The 24,849-nt window shown below is 43.7% G+C and overlaps 1 protein-coding gene across 9 annotated transcripts in view; it reads right to left on the reverse strand.

The window, feature by feature from the left end:
• Positions 1–24,849, reverse strand: part of MOS14 (ARM repeat superfamily protein) — a 223,380-nt gene that overhangs the window by 88,232 nt on the left and 110,299 nt on the right. For all 9 annotated transcript variants that reach the window (XM_086517695.1, XM_086517694.1, XM_086517699.1 and 6 more), the window contains 4 exons: positions 10,098–10,169; positions 9,949–10,024; positions 9,645–9,765; positions 3,163–3,262 (listed from right to left, as the gene is read on the reverse strand). In XM_086517695.1, coding sequence (XP_086373821.1) covers positions 3,163–3,262; positions 9,645–9,765; positions 9,949–10,024; positions 10,098–10,169 — 369 coding nt within the window. The remainder of the gene's footprint in view (positions 1–3,162; positions 3,263–9,644; positions 9,766–9,948; positions 10,025–10,097; positions 10,170–24,849) is intronic.

Below are 24,849 nucleotides of genomic sequence, written 5' to 3' on the forward strand. Positions count from 1 at the left end.
TCTCACCGCTTCAAAATCATCATCATCTCATTCTCAATCGTGTTATCTGTTCACAAATAGCAGGTTCTTTCATTAGTTTCATTCAAAATTCCGAATTCGTCATCCATTATCATCAATTTCACCTGTTATCTGCACACATCTAGCAAGTTCATCGAGAGAACATTAGTCTCTTACATAAATCAGAATCATCTTCAGAAATTCTATGTCAAAAAGTTCTTCATTCACACACTTAGTTCATATTGAACACAGTGTTTCAATCATCTTCTCATCTCATCCGTCCATAAGTCTTGATGCACTTAAAGCCTTGTGTAGCCATCTCATCCCGCATGAACTCTTGATGCGCTCACCACAGTATCCAGTCATCTCATTCATATGGGAATCTTGATGTACGAGAATCATTCAACATGCGTCATCATCTATTCATTTAAATTCATCGTTCTTATCTTGAATCGACGGATCCATTCTTGAGCTTCCGTCGCTCACCATCTCATCCTCGATTTCACCTGCAAAATAGGCAAGGAGATTGCTCACCTCGTTTGCAAAAGAGTGGATGTCCAGCTTCATGCTTCCCAATCCATACAGATGCGAGTTCCTCGCTCCTATTTCCGGTTATCTATCACAAACAACCAGATTGTCAGTACATAAGTATCCCTCTGAGTGTCCTTTCTTATGTCTGGTTCATCTTCTGGTCAACAGTTCTGTTCCAGTTCTTCTTGCGAGTAAAGCTCGGCTTTTTTTACACTCGTCAATCCTTTTAACTTTCATCCCGTCTTGAGAGGAGAATCAATGGCCTCACGCCATCTGGAGTGGATCTCATCAATCCGGTAATTCTTCACGTGTTTTGGAAATCTCAAGTTTCTGGGATACTTGATCAATCTTTTCACACATGTGTCAACCTGCAGTTGACGCTTGTTCTTTGCTCTGACAAACTTCTCTATCGAAAAATTTGCCCAAATCTTCATTCTTTTCTTTAGTTCGTATGCCGGATTTCAACTTTTCTTTGCCTTCCTACTGAGAGGTGTTATCTTGTCAGATTCTCCACGAGAACCCATGTGTAATCTGGGATTATTTTCGGTTATGCCCTGTAAGACAGAGTGATGATGCGCGATGTACGAAGGGTGGGAGTGGCTAATAAGTCCGAGGTCGGGACACGAAGATTCTTTCACAAAAACCTCTGTGTGCTGCAAAAAGGATTGGATCCTCCGTAGACGAATCTTTCTGAGCTCTGATACCACTATAACAGGCTTTAGACACTCCAAGCGAGAAATCAATAGCAACACATGAACAGAAACTTCATAATCACTGAACTTTAATAGAGAGAGAGAGAGAGAGAGAGAGAGAGAGAGAGAGAGAGAGAGAGAGAGAGAGAGGAGACACGGGCGGGCGTAGTTGCATGCCCAAAGGTATTGGCCCCAAAGACTGGCACTCCTTTTGATTTTCTATTTCCATTAATCATTGCAAAGTACAACTCTCGACGAACCTCTGCTCTCAGACTCAGTGTCCACATGCTTTGAAGAGTGAGGCCCCTAAGGGTCCTTTTATTCTTACAAGGGATGCCAAAAGCATAGCCCCAAAAGAAGTTAAACTCAAAAGAACTTGGTTCCTATAGCAATGATTCCAAAAGCCACTTGTTCCAAAGGTAATTGGCTGCCTGGAAAAGCATCAACACAAAAAGAGGAATTCCATAAAGTTTTGCCACGTCAACATGTCAACGCGTTTTCAAGAAATCCATACTGCTACCGTGTCAGCATGTCAGCACAAATTCCGGATTCCGTCGTACAATATGCTAACAACGCTTTTCACGAGTGCAGTCTGCCACGTATCATCTGTGTGTCCTCTGCTCTCGGGTGATCATGCCACGTCACCAATTTGTGACATCGATAGCTGTAACAAACTTCGACACCCCAAGTCAAGATTCTGCCGCGACATGGCAGAGATTCACTTCAAAATAATTCACAAAACAACAAAGAGTCGACATGGCCCGGCATAGTTCCCTGCCAAGAGGTAACCGCCCCAAAGACTTGCGCCCCTTTCGTTATTTATTTTTATATCAATCTGTGTGCAAAGTACAACTGAGCCCACGTGTGCTCACTCTTAATCTCTACGTCCAGATGCTCTGAGAAGTGAGCCCCTAGGGTCCTTATAAACAATTTACAAGAGATGCTAAAAGCAGAGCCCCAAAAGCATCTCAAAATCAAAAGCAATTGTCCCAAAAACTGCCAGCACTAAAAACGGGATTCCGTATAGCTGTCTGTAAAAAGCGGAATTTCGTATAGTCAACAAAAATCTCAGAATTCTGTACGCTGCTGCCACGTCAATAGTCAGTGCATTTTGCGGGTGGCTTTGGCACATCAGCAGGTGTATATTTGTGTGTCCAGGTGGCTCTGCCACGTCACCAGTTTGTGACAGTAGCTATATACAAAGTATAATTTTCAAGGACTTTTCCATAAATAATTAGGCTCACGTATGTTTCAGCTCAAGCAGCTGAACCCTACTCCAGACACACTTACGCATATATGTTTGCCGTATGGTTATGTTCAATAGAAAGTATCATTCGCGTCATAAAAGCCCCACCACAGATAGTGAGAAGCACTAAGGGATAAAGCTCAAAAGGCAGGTTGCAAAAAGCTGATACATGACAATGGGCTCAAGGCCAAGTAAACGGCAAAAATCAAGGACACAAACATGGCCTAGAGAGGGTAAAACTGCACTAGCAGCCCACAAAAGAAGCAAAGGAACTCCAAGAAGGTTTTATGAAGATAGGTCTCTAATAATATGGGCAAACTTTAAGAAAACAAGCGTGGGTCTCATCAAAACTAAGCCTACAAGGGGTAAATGGTTGAGCAACAATCTCCCAGGATAAGGGAGAAGAAGTCACCAAGAAGATAGAAGGAGAGAATGTAAGGGTTTCCGCAGAAACCAAATCAAACAGCCAATTTTTTAGCATATCGACCTCAAAATTGTATATAGCCAAATAACACCAGCAACTTACAGCAGGTGATTTTTGCATACAAAGGCAATAACTGTGCATTAGAATGGGCATCAGTTGATGCTTGTATTTGTTGCACAACAGTTTTTCAGAGTCATTACACATATGAGAAACAACACAAAATTAATTATGGCTACAAAAGAGCAATACAATCTATGAGACATGCTGCTTACCAAGGACAAAAGTAGTTCAAAGATGGGTCGAAAGATTGCAACTCTTCTTTCCATTTCCAGCTCAATAACCCTTTCAGAATCAAAACCCTTGTAGAGCTCTCTGTGGAATATTAATATGATTAAAGAGAAAATCAAAACACTGCATGGTCTCCTTCAAGGAAATATGAATTGATCCTAAAAAAAAATAATCATGTGGACATACCTTACAAAAACAAATGGTACAAATACAAATTAAATTCTCCCTAAAGGCTCTTCTGTACAACAAAGTAAAATTCTAAGTCAAAGAAAGGTGACAGGGTTTTTCTCTCAATTTTCTCAGTTTTCTCGATTGTATGTGCAAAAGAATCTTCCTCTATGCAGTAGGAAGCAATGGAGGACTTGTTTATCCAAACGGGAAATAGATCACTCCTTAATCAGAGGCAGAAGAAGCATTAGGAAGTTGGAGGCTCCCTTAGACTAAGGCATACTCCTTCAGACAGGAGATTTGTCTCGTGTAGGAACACTTAGCTCAAGTTAATCCCTCAAGTGTAATACTTGTTTTACACAAGTTGTTTACAAATGGAATCGTGGTCTTAATGTCCCACCTCCGTGTCTATGTACTTGCAAAAGAACCTCTTTATACTAATAAATGAAAATCTTATTGCTCAGCCCATCCTCTGATCCACAATCTAGTGTCGAATGAGTTGTTGGCTCTCTTTTCTAGAAAAAAAAAGGCTTAGCAAAATCAAAGGAACTTGATAATGGCCTGTTCTTGTGGCATAGATCACTCTGAGAAACTATGAATAAGACACATAAGTGGGTATATTAATGAAGTATCTTGGCCTACAAAACACTACCCACATTTTATATACAAGCAACTAGCTGTCCCCCAAGCTCATCAAAAAGCATCACGATTGACGACCTCACCATTGCATGGCACTCAACAAAGAGAATAATGGCTAGAAGGAATCAATGACTCGCCTCAAGTATTCCAACGCAGCCCCGATCTTGCCGTGTCCTCCATGCCTTGGTTCACATCTTGGGAAACGCAGCCAGCGCATGACCTCCCATGTGAATGAGCACAGACAAAAACAACCTTCATTAACACCCACCCACCACATTGAGCGGGCACAAACTCCTTTGCCATTCAACATAGACCTCATTGACACCTCCTTCCACGATTAGAGCACATCCACGTAGGTTTCGACACCAAAAGCAACAGGACCTAGACCTAAAAAAATGCCATTTGTCGGCAATCGGGGGACTCCATCCCATGGAAGGCCTTCTCCTGCAAGCCAAAAATATTACACTTGGTCATTGCCAATGTCGTGTCTTTTTGGTGGTCCACCAGTGAAGGTGCTATTCGTACATCTTTAGACACTCTTGATAGATCCATGCTTATTAGAGGGTTACTGCTTAGTCTATAAGGTGGTTGGTTGTAGGCTGTCTAGACTCTACTGAGCAGCTCAGAGACTATCTAAAGACTTTCTTGGCCGGCAAGTCTCATGGTATTTCACATAAAATACAGCTTGCTGTAATTTCAGATTTTCAGCACTTAAATCACGTTTCGTAAGGCCGAAAGCTGTTGAAGACAACTCCTACATCTTCAAGGTCGAGTGTTACATGGTGTAGAGGAGTTGTTGTGAAGCTATAGTGTGATTTGAAATGGCGTCAAATTCTGATTTCGCAGACAGCTTTGATATTGATGATTACACTAATGTTGATGCTTGAGTACAAGTGAGGAGATAGACTTTGAGCAAGGTGCTTTGTGATCGTGAATGTTATTATTTGATGGTTTTGATGGTTGTGTGTGTGAATGTGATGTTTTTGATGAGCTCTACTGGTTGCTTTTGATAGAACTGAAGAGTGTTGCCATGGGTTCTAGTCGAGGTGGCCATGCCGCTTTGATTGGCGCTTGCATGCCATGTCCTAACCTCAGCGTGGCTCCGAAGGATTGCAAGAGGGTTGCACGGAACCGAAGGGGGTTGGTTTGCGATAAGAGGAGCGACAGCGTGGAGGGTGAGAAGCGCTTTTATGCATTCATTGTGTTGCTATTGTGAATGCCAATGACATTTTAAATTTTTTGAGCTAATAGAGATTCTATGGCTATTGTTAGCTTCTATTTTGGCTTCATTATCCCCATGACCATGGCCATTTATCCTCCGCTTCGTGGTTGTGAGGCAATGTAGGAGTTGTACTTGCTGAGGCTATGCAAGGTCAATGACTCTCTTTCCGCCGCTGTTGTTAGTCTCTATTCCGGCTACATTATGTCACTGAGCACGGCCTTTGAATCCTCCCCCTCGTGGTTGTGAGGGAATGCAAGAGCACTTGCTGAGGTTATGCAAGGTGGATGATTCTTTTTTCGGCGCCATTTGGCACTGTAAATTTTAATGTGATAGATGTCCATGTAATGTAGTGTACATGCAAATTTCCATGATGCCGTTTGCCACCATGAGCTTGAATGTAATGGCTACAGATGTGATGTAGTGTGCATGCGAACTTGCATCAGTTTTGTGTCCTCACTACTTGATGTGTATTGCAGGAATTGCACACCTTGCCGCCGTTTTGTCCATGTAGGGTCAGACAGCTCCTCGTTGCCGCCTCGCTTTCTGTTCCCACACAGTTAGTTGGTAGGTCTTCTAGGCTGAGCATTACTGGCAGAAAGTTTCCATGTGAGTGCTTAGAGATCCTTCACCAGCTGACTACCCACTGATTCGACCAATCGCAATGCGAAATCTGGGACGTCAATCCAGCCAAGAAGTTCCCATGTGAGTGCTTAGAGAGCCTCTGCCAGCTCATTACCAAATGATTCGACCGATCGCATGGCAAAATCTGGGACGTCAATCCAGGCAGGTTTCTTGCTGCACCACTGAAATAGAGTCGTGGGCGTGTTTCCAACAGTCCACTTAGATTGGCAACTTTTTTTCGAGGCCAGTAACGAAGGTGATTCATTATTTTTGTCTGCATGTGTACTCTGAATGTGTTCAGAACAGCCTGTTTGAGTGTTTAGTTCCTCAGGGTCAGGGTTGTTTGCAAGAGCCCCAAGGAGAGTGGGGGGGTCTTTACTCACCGGACATTCATGCTGCCTAATTCTACCAGACATTATAGAGCCGAGAAGAATGCAAGTGATGCTTGGTATGAGGAGCACGTCATTGTGATGCTTGTGAGTGTACCTCACATGAAACCCCTCCGACTGACGACGGTTCTGATTGTTGAGGTTATGCGTAGTAGTTGAGTTTTGTGTTTCCCGCAATACGTGCTGCCTGGCTGTTGTGTGTGTCTTTTTTGCGCGTTTAATTCCTTGGTGATGTGAATGCCAGGAACATTCTAGTTTTGTTGAATTGTCGTGATGTTGTGGATATTGCTACTCTCTATTTCGGGCTGATTATGTAATTCAGCAGGGCTTTTTTATATTCCCCCTCGTGGTTGCGAGTGAGAGTGTGTTTCGTTCTTGTGGAGGCTATTTGAGGTGAACGGTTTTGATTGCATTGAAAGGTGCCATTAGTGCAGGAGAGTGAGGGTGAGAAGTGGTTTTATGCACTAATTGTCTTGCTGTTGTGAATTCCTGCAACCTTTTAGTATTGTTGAGTTGTGGTGATGCTGTGGGAATTGTTTTCTAGGCCTCATTATGTCACTAGGAAACTGATTATGTTAAATTTTACATATGCCTAGAGAAACCACCAACGTGTACGAATTGTTTGGGCATGCCAATGCTATTCACAACTCCAATGACCTTGGCCACTAGGTTGTGAAACTGTTCACCACCTATGCTATATTATCCTTACACCCTCTTAGAATTTGCAGTATGATTGATGCATCGACGTACCAACCAAGTTGGTAGGTGAAACCGGCCCGTAGGGCGGTAGGCTTTGGCTTTCACCCGGAATTCTTTACTTTAGACACACACAGAGAGAACTTTGGAAAGGTAACCTGCAATGGGAATTAACACTTAAAGCGCACACACAGCTCGGAAGCTAGAATACTCCGAACAGATGCCGACAACATGTAGCACCCAAAATTGGCGCCCCTTTCGGTATTTCTTTTTACTTTAAGAGGGTAAATTACAAGAGTCCTCAGAATTCTTTACCTATATCTAGCTAGATACCACTTGTTCTTGCGAAATTTCGGCAACAAAACAACCCCAAAACTTGCCCAAAACCGATTCCCCTGCTCGAACTCGCTTCCACTAACATAAACCCTCTGATTTCTGCCCAAAAACAGTAAATTCAGCCTGCTGTATTTACTGGTTTTTGCCCTGTTTTCAGCCCTAAACAATCCCTGAACTGTCCTCTAACAGTACGATCACGCCTCCACGATGGCCAGCATATTTTGCATTTTGATCTTTGGACTATGCCCTTGAGACGTTCATTTTGATAAAGAATTCATTTCTTGTTTTTTTTTAAAATTAAAAAACAGCACAAAGGACAAGTGGTGTACGTAACCACGGATTGGGGGGGGGGGGGGGGGGGGGGGGGGTGTCACTAATGGGAGGTGTTGTGTGCATAAAAAGTGTTTTAGCTCGGTATCAATGTAAGTATCCATTAAATATTTTGATTATCCTGCCTTTTGTGAATAGGGGTAGAAATCTGCAAGTGTGCTACAATTAAACAATGAGATGTTATCACCTTTGCTCAGCAACAATAGAAAAAAGAAAGCCTCGCCACACTTTGGAAACTCCTCAGCCAAAAGAAACTCTTTGTAAAAAGCTCTAGCTATCTCTCTAATCTCATCCAGCTCCTCTGCCAAAAAGTAGTCTTACCTCTCAAGCTGAAGACCCTTAAGTGGGAGTGTTAAGGACTAGCAAACACAAAGAACTTGCTAGTAACTAGAACATCAACACAAGTTCATCAAGATGTCCATCTTTTTTTTTTCTAAAGTGTCCCTGCTCCTCAAGTTCCAAGATCCTACCTTGCATATCCTAAGTAAGGCTCAATCCACATGCTCTGTAGTTGTCGCTCTTGCAACTTTCGAAGTGAAGCCAGACCCTGGCGCAAAGGACGCTTACCGCTCCCAAATTTATGGCAATCTCATCAAAGACCCCACTTAGGTGTGCTATAACTATTCTTTTCCTCCACATGCATCATCCTCTATGCATGTCTTTGTCTGCGAGATCTCATACATAGCCAGACTTGCAACAAATGCTTTCCGGAATCCTTAGTACTTGGCTCACCTAAGACAAGTTTGGCAGTAAAGGTTCCAACATAGACCAGAGACGCATCACGTGATTGATCTTTGTGTATTTTCAGGCGCCAATCACACAAACTCTCTACATAGAATGGTGGTCCGTACCAATCTCTAAGTCATAGAAAGCATATTCCTAGCTGTGCACTCTCTCTCTAGGCTCTCGAGACCCTTTTCTCCTTATCTCTCCGCTCTAGATGCAAAAACCCTTAACCCTTTTACCTGTAAGGCTCTCGGCGAACCGAAGCACCATCACTTTTATGAACTGCCAAGGTTGCCGAGCATCAACAGCACCAAGGTGGATCGAAACAAATTTACAGACCCACCTTCGAGTCCATCCCAAGAAGATTCTTGCAGAATACAAGATATGACAACTATTTCACTCCGCCAATCAACAACTTATCCAATCGATAACCAGAGTGATTTAGAGCCACTCCAAGCCTATTTATCCTCCTACTCCCCTTGCTAACCAAGGTAGCAGCCAGCGTTTTGACCACTCCCTTCTTTCCAGCAGAATGGCAATTGGATGGCGACAATTATGTTATCTTGACTACGACCATGATGGGAATCTTTGGCTCATACAAGCCTGAAGCCTGTGACCAAGGAGTTCAAAAACCAGAAGATGCGACTGGGGAGAGTGTCAATGCTAGTACGCCCTGATTCATTATCCTCAACAGTACACCATCATAATCAATCACATCAAGCTGATGAAGGATGCAATGGTGATCCAGAATCGACTTGCCAAATTGCAGCAAAGTCCCCAGTGTCCAGTCTTTGTCCACTTGAAGATATTACCTATATTGGTAGGTTATTGTTCCATCTATAATAGATGATCATGTTCGTGTCAAGCAACAAGCTCTTCCATCGCTGAAAGTTATTCATAGGGAGCACTCCTCTGGCCCTATTTCGTAACTGCTGTGACATAGTGGTTTCTTTGAACATGTCAACTGAACAGTCCAGGAGATTTTTTTGCTGGCCTGCTCTTTTTCTGATCAATATATTTACTAACACATTTCTCCTAGGCAAAAATTAAATCTTCATGGTCGATAGCCTATCATCCATGGCCATGGCAATAACTCTGCTTTGAACAGTATAATTCAAACAAAACAATGGGGCAAAATAGGTCAAAGTTTCTGAAGAGTCAGCAATAGTGGTGGTCACAGCCAACCACCTGGTCCTGCATCAAATGGGATGAAGAAAAATGAATATTGAAGAATTGCTAATTGAAGAGAGCAATATAGGCACAACAACAGCCTAAACGACATAAGAACCTTAGGACATACATGTCTCTGATAGAAAATGTACACTGATCAGAACTATACCTTTTGCTTAACGCAGAGCTTAACCGGTACCAAAAGTTGAATGTGATCTCTGCAATGGTATCATCTGGATGAGATGTTACCTCGACCAGAGCTTCAACTATCATCATCACTTGCCCAGATCCTGGAAATAATAAAGCAGAAGACCAGTATGTCCAAATTCAGAATCTACTTATACACATCAAAAACTTGCCGTATACAGAAAATCATTAGAAATTGGACAGTTTAGATTCTTAGGAGGAGAAAAACAACTTTCATGTGACTTGGACAGTAATCACAATCTTCTTTTGAGTAATTTCCTGCATACCATTAGCTATAAAATCCACATAGGACTCTCCTAGCTCAGCAAAAAGTTGTGCAAGACCTTTCATAACTTCCAGATCCTGCGGCCACCACACTATAATGAAAACCAATTATACAAATTTCAAGCATGCGAAAAGTCGTCGCTACCATTACCTCTTCTTCGCCTTCGACATCTGAGACATGAGAGGTATCCTTTATTTTCAATTGTCTATCAGCCAATGCAATCTGCAAGCAAAAAGCATAACAGGTACAAAAATTAGGGTCATACTATTTACATTAGAGCATAAAGCTTCAGTCTTTGCAGATCAATAACAATACATTTGCAGCTTTCAGAAGCTAAAGCAGTGAGCAAACTGTACAAATTGTGCAACAAACAGTGAGAACAGTAATAAACAGCCAAAGAAATAAACATTCACATATAGGTAGAAACAGTGTATTCTTGCATAGCGAATAAAACACAAGCATTCGTAAAAGAACAGTTTCACTAGCAGTATGCAAGATCCTCTAGTGATGAATTTCTCAAGTGATGAAGTTCAGAACCTAGGCATCCCATATCGAGCAGAAATACCCCTCCTGAAACAACAGGAAAGGACACCTCGTCAAAATGTGCCCTACTTATCCGCTCCCATAGCACTTCCCTTGCATGTAGTATTCTGTCATTTGCTTGGCAGACATCTGAGGGGCTGTGGACTTCTTCTTCTGAAAAAGCTTCTTACCTTAAAAAGTCTCCTTCTCTGAAGATTTGGATACAGGGGTATCCTTTACAAATGTCAAGGAGATAGTGAATAACCATCTGAAGCACGGTGAATGAGCTGCTGAATGCTAGAAGATTTTTGCTTTAAACAGTATGGTTGTAGCTCTTTTGGTAAACTGCAACAACAAGGGCCAAAAAGTACCCTTGACCAAACTATCCAGTGGACCTAGCTTACCTTTTGGTTCTTTTCTTGTGCCCTTTGAGCTGTTGGTAGCCCTGCTGGCCTCCCTGTCCTTGGCACCTTTATTTGAATCTATGGAATTGTGTGATCTACCAGCTCATTCCCTTTCCTTTTTCTCCTTGCTGCCTGGGACCTGTGGGTAGCCTTGCTAGCCTCCCCGTGTCCACTGGCATGTCAGTCTCAATGGTCGGAACCTTGAGACACACTATCATCTGATCCCTTTCACTTTCCGAGTGAGCCAGCACTTGCTCTGGAACGACAATTTCCTACCTCTTCCACTTTGGGCTGCTCTGTCCACTCGCACTTCACCTTTGAAAGGTCTCAATAGACCATAGTCACAAGGGACGCATTCCGGGACGGGGAACGGGGGACACGGAACGGGGCTCAAATGGATTTTTAGTGTAAAAAAGAGGGCGGGACGGCAAGTGGGGACGAGAAGCCCGCAAAAGTGCGTCCCCTGTGACTATGCAATAGACTCACATGAAATGCATTGTGAATCTTCCAAGTATCAGGTAACTTCAGTCTGAAGGATACATCATTTATCTTTTCCAGAAGCTTAAAAGGGCCATAGTACCGCATACTCAACTTTGGAAACAGCTGCTCCTTACCCTTTTGTTTCCGTAAGCGTGCATTCTCAAACCGTAGAAGCACCCAATCATCCTGCTTCAACTGCAAGTCACGTCGATGCTTGTCCTATGCCTTGTTATGCCGTGCTTGAGACTTCTCAAGAGCCTCGCGCACCTTAGCAAACATAGTGTGCAGATCGTGAACGTTCCGATCTGCTTCAAAAATCTTATCCTTGGTGCTTAGAAAAGGTGGAATCTTCTTAGCACCCTCGATAATCTCAAATGGCGCCTTCCTAGCCGATGTATGCACTGTGTTGTTGTAGGCAAAATCCACCAAGGGAAAATTTTTCTCTAACTGTGTCTTTTGATCAGAGATGTAAGACTTCAACAAGTCCAAAACTACTGAATTTTCTATCTTCGATTGCCCATGTGTCTCTGGGTGGAAAGAGGACTAGAATTGTAGTCGTGTACAATTTTTCTTTGAGATTGCCCTCCAAAACAAACTGGTAAAACGGGGATCTCTATCTGAAACTATAGAGTAAGGCATACCATGTAATCGAAATATCTACCATACAAACAATTTAGCCAAATGATCGGGCTTAATTGTCTTCATGACGGGAACAACGTAAGCTTGTTTGCTAAATCTGTCGACGAACGTCCGGCATCATGCCCACTCTGAGTCTTGGGAAGATAAAAAATGAAATCCATCGCTATACTTTCCCAAGGTCGGCAAAGTCTACGTAAAGGTTGTAGAAGACATGGTGTCGTATGCCTGTCAAACTTGATCTTCTGGCATACTACACAACTGCAAAAAAACTCTTCCACATACTTTCTTGAGCGTCGGCCAATAGAAAAACAGTTTCAAACCTTTCAAGGTGGTTTCTATGCCGTGATAGCCCGAAAAGGGTGGACAGTGGCACTCTGTCAAAACCTTCTTCCGCAACGCTTGTGTAACACACAATAAGTTGTTCCGCATCAAATAGCCTTCCTTGAGAGAATAGCCCGCAACCACTTCCCCACTTTGTAACCGGTCAAAAATGTCTACAAAATCTGGATCTGTGGCGTACTGATCTACCATATCCTCCAAGTTGTGGTGATGAACCACCGAAACAGCCAGAACTAGTGGCTCGTGAGATACTGTATCTGCCACTACATTTTTCTATCGTTGAACATGCACAACTCTGAAAATGAAATTGTGACAAAATGTTTGCCCTCTGTATCTACTTGTCTGAAAGTTGTTTCTTAGACAAGAAATATCGCAAACTCTGATGATCGGTGAACACTGAAATCGGCTTCGAGTAAAAAGTGTTGAAACTGACTACGAGCATGGATAACTGCTACAAGCTCTTTCTCATAAATCTATGCAACCGTTCTGGTCATCGAGAAAACATTTTTCTCTCGTAAGCTATATATAGCATGGCCCTCCTGCATTAAGACTGCTCCCAGATTGTGACCACATGCATCACAGTATACCGCACACTGCTTTTGCAAGTCTGGCAAACCCAATGTTGTCATTTTCTCTTTGAGAGTCTTGAACGCTGCAATTTCAGATGGTCCCAATGTGAAACGAACCCCTTTCTGTGTCAAAACATGTAGAGGAGAAGCAATCTCCGCAAATTTTTGAAAGAACTACACGTAGTAAGAGCACAAACTCAAAAAGCTTCGAGCCTCATGAACATTCTTCAAATCTGGCCAATCTCGAATGGTCTCAACCTTGGTTGGGTCCATTTTGACACCCTCTGCAGAGACAATATGTCCCAAAAAGTGGATCTCTGGTTAGAAAAACTCGCTCTTCTTGTTCACTTGAGGAATGAGGACTCTAGTTCTAGTCATGAAGAAGGAGAGGCGGCCTTGCAAAAGAAAGCATGGAAGCACAGTGTCCGGGAAGCACAGAACGGGATACGAGAGTTCGGCAGAGGAAGAGGATGACGAAGATGGGAGATATTCTACCTTTAGCTCTACTTTGGGACAGAAGCGGAGCCACATACTTAGGTCGACCAAGTATAGTGATTTGGAGCGAAGAAAGGGAAAGAAAGAATTCAAGGATGGTGGTCAAAGTGTCAGTTTGATACTTTATCTGGGTTTAAAGAATACAAATAAAACATTGTCTTTCATTCACCAGTTTGATACCGCTTTCTCGGGAGGCAACTTTCCAGAACCTTGCAAAGTTTGAAAAGTATTTTCTCACCTCGGGGGAGATGTTTAGACGTGGTGGTCAACACTTTCACTGCACAAGAAAGCACCTCGCAATTGGGTGCACTCAAAAAACTGATGGAGCGACCTCTATGCCAAAAGTTACCGACGAATCAGCAAGTTGAATCTAGTGCGGTGCCAACTGCACAAAAGGGGAGCCACTCCACTCCTTTGTCACAGAAGTCATTGATTTCACTTTGAGATTTTGGGGTATTGGAAGGCTGACAGTATTTTGCGAAATGACCTTATGAACTGCATAGACTGAATTGGAAATTTCCTTAACTGAATTGAAAAACATGTGCTCTTTCATGTTAGAGACATGTAGAGAAAGATGAAATGTCTGCAGCATTTGTCACAAAGTGATGACATGGTATGACCTCAACGATGGACTCCCGACAAAGAGGGCTCAAATCCCTAGTGAGAGATGCAAAAGAAGTTTTACCAACTTATGGACTCTATCTGATGAGGCCTAAGGGATAGAAGGAATAAAAAGAACTTGCATGGAGGCTGATGACGTGGCAGTTGTACGTGCGCCCGCGAATCACGTTGATTACGTACAGTTCTACGAACGCCTGTGTTCTACACTACTGACATGGCAAGCCATACGAACTCCCACAAAACGCGCTAGCAGCTTGAGCTTCAACTTTTGGAGGATCACTGCTTTTGAGGATAGTGCTTTTGGGAATCCCTTGTAATGTTTATGAGAGATCCTCGGGGCTCACTCTACAGAGTATCTGGACGCAAAGTCCTGAGAGCAGAGAACCCTTGGGAGTTGTACTTCGCTATGAGCAATAATAAAGACATACCAAAAGGGGCGCGAGTCTTTGGGCCGAGTGTATCTCGGCGCAGAACTCCGTCGTGTCGTGTCAACTGACTCTCTCTCTCTCTCTCTCTCTCTCTCTCTCTCTCTCTCTCTCTCTCAAAGTTCAGTGATTTTGAAGTTTCTATTCGAGTGTTGTTATTAATTTCTTGCTTGGAGTGTCCAAGCTTGCAAGTTACATGCCCAGTTTTTCCATACGTCAACCACACGTCCGACGCACGTGGGTACGGAAATTGTCACGAGGACGTGGCAACTGCTAACCTTAGTTGTTCGTTTCTTTCCAATGATTTTTGTTTGATTTTTGAGACCCTCTTTTTGAAGTTGCAGATGGTCGGACATTGTATGGCCAATGTGAACGGTAGTTTCACTCGCAGACGGGAAGTTGGTCGACACTGGAACTCGTAAAGTAAAAGGATGCCTAGGCTCAGTTCAAGATCATGTAGGTCCCCCGGTCGCACTTAGCAAGTTGGTCGATACTACGAAGCGAACTAAATAAAGGCATAAAGTCAAGGTGGGATCACCAACAGAAAGTATCAGACAGTTGGGCCACATTGCACTTTTGGATGTGGTCCCAATGAGGATAGATAGTCAGATGAATAGTGGGAGCCCAACAGAAACATCTCCTAAAAATTAGGGAGCTGCTATTTTGGTCCGTGAAATGTGTTCACGTCATTACCTTTGATATGGCCAGGAGAACACTTTATTACTCTCCTGCAACGTCAACTGGGCAATCAGTCGGGAGATTTTCAAGCAGGAAGCCCAATGCGGAGAAATTGCACGCATGAGTGCCAAGTGGCACTTTTTGGTCAATTTACCAAGTCTGGGAGAACAAAAACTCGTAACTGACTTTTTCGAGCAGTTTCAAAGGCTGATAACTCTGATTTTCAGCAATTTCTCTCCATTTTTTAGCTTCCCATAACTTCACCTAGGTCCAAGGAACTCGTTTTCAGCATTGGAAGGCATCGGATGCGTGTTTACAGAGTTGTTTTGCTGCGTTTTCAACGATATGCAGGTTTTGGCCGCCATGGAAATCTCCCCCCTTTTTGCATCTATTTGTTCACAGATGCATTACAGGTCAAGGGTAGTAGAGGGGGGCGCTCGATTCATGCTGGGGGGATGCTTCATTGAGAACGTGTCACAAGTTAAGAGCTATGGAGTGCTTTCTTTCCCTCTCATGTATAGTGTGGTGCTAGGAGTGATGGCCTGCACACTACACACTGCTCTCTCTCCCCCTTACGTACAATTATGCGATGCCCCACAAGAGGGCTCTTCATTTGACTAATGTACAGCTGTGTGGGTTCATGTTTTTGTGTTGAGGCAAGAGCCTCCTTGAGCAAGAACAGGGGTAGCTAGCTGCTACTCCAAAGCAAGCACCGATGAGGGTCATAACCTCACCTTACAAGTGCAAATTCAGCGCTTTTTCAGCCATACGGACGCCAGAACCTTTGGGAATCGTGCCCCACTGGCAGAGGACAGCTCGGAGACTATTTGGGGCTGAAAACAGGGCAAAAACCAGTAAATACAGCGAGCTCAATTTACTGTTTTTGGGCAGGAATCAGAGGGTTTACGCCAGTGCAAGTGAGATCCAATAGGGGAATTGATTTCGCGCAAGTTTTGAGGCTGTTATGCTGCGAAATTTGGCCAAATGAGGTAGTATCTAGTGTGATACAGGTAAAGGATTCCCAGGACTCTACTTTGTAATTTACCCTCTCAAAGTATAAAGAAAAACCGAAAAAGGGGCGCCAATTTTGGGGCCTACAGGTTGTCGGTGTTTGCTCTAAGCATTCTAGCTTCCGAGCCGTGTGTGTGCTTAAGTGTTAATTCCTGTCGCAGGTTCCCTTTGTGAAGTGCTATGTGTGTGTGTCTAAAGTAAAGAATTTCGGGTGAAAGCCAATGCTTACTGCCCCACGGGCCGGTTTCAGAAGTACGGAATAAGTACAGATGAGACTATCCGGAAATTCCACACGTCAGATAGTCTACTACTTAGGGTGCTGAAAAGCCTACGTACTACACCACCATGTTTTAAATTTTATACACAAACACAAAACCATAGAAAGTCCAGAAATTAGAATTTAGAGACTAGCTTGTGGGCACGGGAGAAGCTGAAGGTGAGCAAGAGAGGGGGAGAGGATGGGCTGGCCGCTGATCCGCAGCTCCCAGCTCACTGATGTGTTGCACTACCTCCATAACAGAGTCAACACCCTTAGTCGTGCGGCCAAAGAACTATATGCGAAAAAATTTTGCCCCAAATTTTTTGTAGAGTACAGAATCACTTTCCATACGTTTTCGTACTCGGACGAGTACGGAAGTATGGCTGGGCAACCACACGGATACGGAAAAAACTAGGGATACATGATGAACAGACTTTTGGCCTCACAATAGGTTGGTTTGCGTGGTCTACAATTACCCCTTCGAGGAGAGGAGCTTTTAGACATTAAGTTTGCTGATGACTCCTGCATGTTTTTTGGAGGGCTGAGGCCAATCTGCACATGTGTGAGTAGGCTTTGGAGGTGTTTAGTTGTGAGTCGGGAGCATTCACCAACTCGCAAAAGACAGTTGCTTTTTGGGTTGGGGATGCTCCCATGCTTGATTGGATGTCTCGGGAGGGCTTTCGTTTGATCCCTCCAAGGATGCCCGTTCGCTACTTGGGCTGCCAAGTTGGCTTGGACTTGTCACCAGAGCAACAGACGGCCCCCCTCCTCCTAGCCATCACGAGGAGGCTATTACATTGGAGCGTGGTAACGCTCTCTCTTGCTGGCAAGGCTGTTAAGGCCAACGAGGTGCTTTTGGCCACCATGTGGTACATCAAATCTTGCTGGATCTTCTTGAGTTCGTGTATCAGTCAGTTAGAGAGGCTGATCGGGAACTTTTTGTGGACACGGAGAGACTTAGTGGAGCCAAAGCCTCATGGCAGGTCATCACCTTACTTGCTCTCAAGGGGGCTAGGTATCATCGAATCTAGCACGACAGAGTAGAGCCCTCCTTGGGAAGCTCGTTGTCAGCTGGCTGAAGCCGAAATGGTCCTCCCATCTCTTGCTCAGACCCACTCAACGCATCTTTGTGAAAATCAAACGAGGGAGGGGCACCAAGGGCCACTTGTTATTGAAACTCGGCCTCTGATCCGATGTAACAAAAGTTATTTCTAGACCTCCTCCCTTGGAAGAAGACCGACAGGGAATCTTGAGCAGCACCAACCCAAATGCATTGAGCAGCGCATTATTGAGCAGCGCATTGAGAAGTGTCACTATAGACAAGGAGCCAGAGGAGCAACCAGAAGAGAAAGAGACGAAAGATGTTCTGTTCGAGAAGAGTTCCTAACGCACAAAGCAAGGAGAGTGAACGGTAAGCTCGTTCGCCAATATTCGGCCACATTCACAAACTTCTGGGTCTTGATACTAGTGGATGGAGGAGGACTTGGCAGATTATCCTCGGATACTAACGCTTTACCATGAGGCTTTTGGTTTAGCTCCAACCGTTTTGAAAGTGCAGGATGAATCAGCAAGTTAAATCTAGTGCGACGCATGCTGCACACAAGGGAGTCACTCCACTCCCTAGTCACAGATTGCCTAAAATGGAATAAAGTCACTAATTTCTCCAAGAGATTTTAGAGCTACTAACAGGCTAACGACATTCTATTGAATGACTTTATGAAAAGATGTACATTGAAATGGAAATTCCTAATATGAACTTGTTACATGTGCTCTCTTATGTGGGTATTGTTTGAGTACGTGTCGAAAAGATGAAATGCCTGCAGCATTTTATCTCTTTCACCTGACAAGTGATGTGAATGTGATAGTAAAGAGATTTAGCAGATCAAGACATCCATAAAAAGATCGACGTGTTCCGGATGTAATTGCTAAATAAGTTACAATGATCATGATTCTCATCAAAAATCTTGAGGGTGATTTCATGTGTTCAGTGACAGTCGTCTTTGTACAAGTGTTAGATGTGTGCAATCTAGTGAATGCATACATGGAGTCAGTGTCTACTAAGCTAGTTTTTGTCCTTGTATGTTTTGCAATCGTAATCAAGGTCAATTAGTCTTCTTTCAAGAGGGGGGTATGTCAAAAGTGTGAGGACATGGCACCTTGTATTGGCCTTGCAGTGGCCTGGGGCCACTAGAAAGAACATTTAGGGGAAAATAAAGCAGTCAAGCATCAAGGATGATGACTGCAGTCCCAGAAACCTTGGAGGACGATGACATGGCTACTGTACAAAATCTCCGCAAAACAGGGGGCATCCCCATGAGTGCCACTTTTGAAGAAGATAGCTTTTGAAGACCCTAGAATTTGGGAGAGCCTACTTTCACGGCCCCTTGAACATTTAAATAGCCGACCAGGGCCTTTCTCTCGGCAAATTAGCTTCAGAGTACCGCAAGAGAGAGGATGTTTCTCTTCAATTAGTTTCTTTTTAGTAATGTTTCTATTCAATTAGTTTCTTTCCTTTTATCCATACCTTGTATCAAATTCACCATGATATAACTCTTTGGTCTCATAGGTCATTTGGGCCTTTAGAAGGCGTTAATATAACATTTCATTTCATTTCATCTCTCTCTGTCTCTCTTTTTTTTTCCAAGAAAAGAGGCTGATTCTATTACTTGAAAGTCCCCAAAACGATCAGCTAGTGCCTATTCTGACGGCAGGTACATCACTATTTGCATAGCAAGCCTGAAGACATCAAACGGAAAACTACAAAACTAGATACAACTAGGCGCATGGCAAAACAGAAAAGACGGAATGCCAGGGTTAAAAACCTCTCCTAACAAGAGTGAAAAGTAACCTGTCAAGCTAATTGGAGAGAGGATGATAACAAACTCTGAAAGATAGGGTTGTGGCCCTATGGGCAGTTTCATTAACTAATAGAAGGATTTTTTTCTTGGAAAAAAAAAGATGGGCACTTCCACCAAAAAGTCCAATCAGCAATTGCAAATCAAGAACCTGAGCGAGCAAAAGCCACCAGCGGTGAGAGTTACAATGAGCAACTACAAGAGCTCGGCGTCGGCCAAATGTCCGCCAACTGATAAAATCTGACAGTGAGAGGTAACGGATGAACAGAAGAGAGAGAGTAGTCGATGAGGGAGATGAGGGGGAAGAGACAATTGACATCACCAAGAAACTGCAGAAAGATGTCACAAGGTGGGTGGCAAAGCTCTATAGTCGAGTTGGCAAGGAGATGTCAGCCAGAATAGAGAACAATCCACTTGCTGAGGGTGGCTCTTGAAGACCAAACATGGAGAGGGAACTCCAAAAGACAATGTAGGAGGCATTGAAGACAACCACCAGGCCGACACCTGTTGTAGAACCTTGGTAGAGCAAGCCGAGAGCAGAGTAGTGAGCCAAGCAAACCAGCTAAAACCGGCGTGCAGCCTCTCTATAGGGTGGTAAACTGGCTTTCACCCGATCTTTAGGTTGATAAACTTTACTGTTTACGAGACAAGCAATTGCACAAATAAACCTATGACTGGAATTCAACACTTCAAGACACTTCACAACTTGGTAGCTAGAGCGCTCCCAAGTAGACAGCAACACCCTGTAGGCCCCAAACACTAGCGCCCCTTTCAGTATTTCTTTATTCTTACTGCAAATAAATGACCCGAACACTTTCACCTAACTACCACCAAGCTGTCCAGACCTGTCAAGGGCTGTAATTGCAGGTTTTTGACCTAATTTCGGCCATATAATGACGCCAAAACCCCTGTCGAACAAACTTACACGCCTAGGACACTTTCCCTTGCATTTTGGAAGGTTTCTACTGAGCTGCAGGTCAATTTCAGAATAATGTAATTCCCTGTTTTGGTCACGATCGGGTGCCCAAAGCCCAATATAGGCTTCCCAAGGCTTTATCAAGGCTCCCCTTGTAACAAACTTGGACACCCTAAGTCAAGACTCTACCGCGACACAACACAGATTCACTTCAAAACAGTTCACAAAGATGACACGGCCCGGCGTAGTTCCGTGCCCAGAGGTATTGGGCCCAAAGACTAGCGCTCCTTTCGGTATTTCGGTATTGGTGTTCATAGTACAAGAGAGTAGGCCGGCGCTCACTCTCAGACTCGACGTGGATGTTTGAGAAGTGAGGCCTCGCCCACTTATATATAATTACAAGGGATACCCAAAAGCAGAGCCCCAAAATCTCAAACTCAAAAGCAAAGTTCCCAAAAATAATGGGTCTTCCAAAAGCTTTCAAAATTTAAAGCATTCAACCCCAAAAGCTAACCAGCGTAGATTGCACAATTCCGTCTGGCATGCCACGTCAACACTTTCTGTGCCGTAAAATCCGGGATACCACGTGTCAGGCTGTCAGCGCAATCTGCGGCGCAATTTCAAGGTTGTCATTTCCGCAAGGTTTGTGTGTGTCTGAGGCTAGCCACGTCACCAGTTTATGACATACCCCCCTCTTGAAAGAATTGTAATCGTCCTCAATTACACCTACAAAACAGACAGAGGCCAAAAACTGTCTTAGCAGACACTGACTGTTATACCGACGCACTAGGCACAACACATCTAGCACATGTACCAATCGACAGTCACATCACAAGACATCACGGGACATCACATGACAAATCACATTCAAATTCATTCCAAATCTCAAACCATGATTAATCGGTAACGTATTTAGTAATCGCATCTAGATCCAGACGGGACCTCACAGATGCCCAATAAACTAATCCATATTGCAATCATGTCTATAGAGATTTATGAGACCGAAATGCTGCAGTCATTTCGTCTTTCAGCTCCTGCAATTAAACAAGTCAAGTAAAATCCATCAGTATCATTTTCATTTTCGGAAATTCCAGTTCATAAAGTCATACAGCAGAATACTGTCAGCTCAGCAGTATCCCTGAAACCCAAAGAGACATCAGTAATTCTATATCACATTACGGGGTAATCTGTTGACAAAGGAGCCGAGTGACTCCCCTCTTGTGCATGCCCGCTGCACTAGATTCACCCATGCTGAAATCGAGGTTCTATTGGAGTAGCACCTTCAATAATCTCAAATGGCACCTTCCCCGTCCAAGAGTGGATCGTTTTATTGTAGGCAAATTCCACCATGGGCAAAAAAATTTCCCATTGAGTCTTCTGATCAGAAATGTAAGACTTTAATAAATCCACTATGATTGAATTTGCAATCTTAGATTGCCCATCTGTCAGCAGGTGGAAAGATAAAGAGAACTACAACCGTGTGCCAATGTTCGCCCAAATAGCCTTCCAAAACAAACTCGTGAATCGGGGATCTCTGTCTAACGCTATTGTCTCAGGCATGCCATATAATCTGAATATCTGGGCAATGAACAGTCTCGCTCAATGATCCGACTTGACTGTTTTCTTCACTCGAATGACATGAGCTTGCTTGCTAAATCTGTCAATAACAGTCCAGATACCATCATGCCCGCTCTGTGTCTTCGGGAGATTAAAAATGAAACCCATAGCAATACTTTCCCAGGGGCACGTGGGAATGGGTAAAGGCTGTAACAATCCCGGTGCTTTATGCCTGTCAAACTTGACCTTCTGGCATACCAAGCAACTGTGTACAAAATCGTCCGCATCCTTCTTGAGTCTCGGCCAAAAGAAGTAACCCTCAACACCTATCAAGGTGGTATCAATGCCGCGGTGACCCGTAAATGGTGGACAGTGGCATTCGGTTAGTACTTTTTTCCTCAACGGCTGTGTAACGCACAACCTCGTTTTCTTCATCAAGTAGCCATTCCGTATAAAATAACGTGCTACTACCTCCCCATTCTGTATTCGTGTGAATGCATCCAAAAAATCTAGATCTGTGGCAGACTGGTCAACCATGTCCTCCAAGCTTCTATGATGAATCGCAGAAATAGCCAAGACTAACGGCTTCCGGGACAAAGCATCTGCCACCAAGTTCTTCTAACCCTGTACATAGACAATCTGGAAGTGAAACTTTGACAAGATGTTAGCCCACCGCATCTGCTTTTTCGAAAGCTGCTTATGTGACAAGTAGCGTAAACTGTGATGATCCCGTCGCCGAGACGTGCCCATGTTCCCCGCATCGAAAACACTTCCCTTCTTTGATGTAATTGGCCCTCTCTCGAAGAGTGAGACGAGGTCGTGAATCCTTGTCTTTCTTTTCTTGGTAACTCTTTCTCTTTCTACTTTCATTGTTAGAAGTTTGTTGGGTTCTCTGAGTCAAGATCTCATCAATGGGGTAAGTCAAATTGCCCGAATGTATCACAAAAACCCGTTTCGCACAACCCATCAATTGTTGAGTAGAATTTGACTTCTATTGTAAGCAGTAGTCTCGGATTTTTGTAGGAAGTCCGCAGCAAAACCGATCAATCTCTTCTTTAAACGAGACCTTCTTAAATGAAGAGGTTGGTAAGAAAGAGTTCCAAAATCTCTCGCAATAAGCGTCCAGAGAATCTCCCTTGGTCATCCGAAGATGATTCCAAGCAGTTCATATATCTCGTTTGTACTCCCGAATCAGCCAAGAAGAAATAAAAAGACTTTCGAATTTCAACCATTTAACTGGAGCTTCCTTCCTCAAAAGAAGGGTGACCACCATGTTTGAGCATTTCCCTTGAAGAAAGATGTAGCCCCCCTAATCTTGGACTGCTCTGAGTAATGCCCTCCAGAGAAAGCTATGTCGAATTGCTATATGAAGGCCAAAGCCCTCAGAGCATCTCGGAATCCAGAAAAAAAGTCAAACTTAATCGACTGTCCACCTTCTTTGAATTCTTTACTTTCTTGCTTTTATCTTCGAAGAAGTCATATTGATTGGCTTTGTAAAAATGCTTCCTCTTTGCATAAAACATGTGATCATCGGAGTCCAAACTGTCCGAGGATGACTCCTCTGTAGAACTGTAAGAAACTGGGCGAAATCTAGGCTTCTTTGCCTTTTTCTTGCAAATTCGGAAGCTTTGCTTTTTGCTTCTCTTTTTGCCTTTTCTGTCTTGTTTGCTGGAGTCAGAAGAGCTAGAAGAATTGTCAGAAGAAGAAGAAGAAGAAGAAAAACTGAGTAGTCCTTCAAACCGTACACGCTTCTTTTGCTTTCTTGCCAATGCAAAAGAAGATTGATGACCCAAATACCCCGGGAAATCAGTCCCTTTCTTGTGCTTTGTATCGTGCTTTTTGGATTTGTTGTTTGCGTCCAAAAGCCGGCTGATCTCTGTTTGAACCACCTCTTGTAATTCTTGCTCTGTAAACATCCTCGGAGAAGGAGGTTTCTTCATTGCCGGTTTCATTGGTGGTTCTGTGGCCTTCTGCCACTGGGTGTGTACTTTTGCAATGGATAGCTGAGACAAAAATTTTGCAAATTTCGGATCCTTCGCGATTTTAATCATCTGCTTCGTTGCCTCGTCAACCAAATGTGGATGTCCATCTCTTCAATCTCGAACTGAGTAGGCCGAGGTGGGCCGTACTCTTCCTTTGTGTGTTCATGAGAATCTTCTTCTTGATCCCCCATCCCGCATTCGCAGATGCAGAAGAAGTCGATTGTTTCTTGTTGGAATCCATAAGTGCCGCAAGAAAAGGATCGGATTTCCCGGTAGAAGAGAAATATGCCACGCTCTGATACCACTGTAACAAACTTGGACGCCCCAAGTAAAGATTCTACCGCGTCACAACAGAGATTCACTTCAAAACAGTCCACAAAGATGACACGGCCCGGGGTAGTTCCGTGCCCAGAGGTATTGGCCCCAAAGACCGGTACCCCTTTCGGTATTTCTTTTTATACTAATATGTGTTCAAAGTACAAGAGAGTAGGCCGGCGCTCACTCTCAGACTCTGCATCCAGATGCTCTGAGAAGTGAGGCCTTGACCACTTATTTATAATTACAAGGGATGCCCAAAAGCAAAGCCCCAAAGTCTCAAACTCAAAAGCAAAGTTCCCAAAAATAATGGGTCCTCCAAAAGCTTTCAAAATTTAAAGCATTCAGCCCCAAAAGCTAACCAGCGTAAATCAGCCAACGTAGATTGCGCAATTCCGTATGGAATGCCACGTCAGCACCTTCTGCGCCGTAAAATCCGGGATGCCACATGTCAGGCTGTCAGCGCAATCTACGGCGCAATTTCCGGGCAGTCATTTCCGCAGGGTGTATGTGTGTCGAGGACTAGCCACGTCACCAGTTTGTGACACCCCTGGTGTTGCCTTGCTGTTTAGCTGTAAAACCCTAAACCTGCAAATAAATACAGTAGGCTGTAATTTTTTTATTTGGATCGTTTTGAGCGGAGCGAACACATCTACACGTGTCTCTAGAGCTCCATCACGCAATGGGTCAGTTTTCGTTTGAATCGAAAGAGTTTTCACGTGAGAAAACTCTCCGTTTTTGCAATACTTGGGGATGGAATTGTGTGTACCTATGGGAAATTAGCAACTAGCTAATCCGGTTCCTGTCCAGAAGGCTCTTGCCTTGGCAAACGTGC

This window comes from Adiantum capillus-veneris, chromosome 8, assembly GCF_014529385.1.
Source record: "Adiantum capillus-veneris isolate H3 chromosome 8, ASM1452938v2, whole genome shotgun sequence".
Lineage (NCBI taxonomy): Eukaryota > Viridiplantae > Streptophyta > Polypodiopsida > Polypodiales > Pteridaceae > Adiantum > Adiantum capillus-veneris.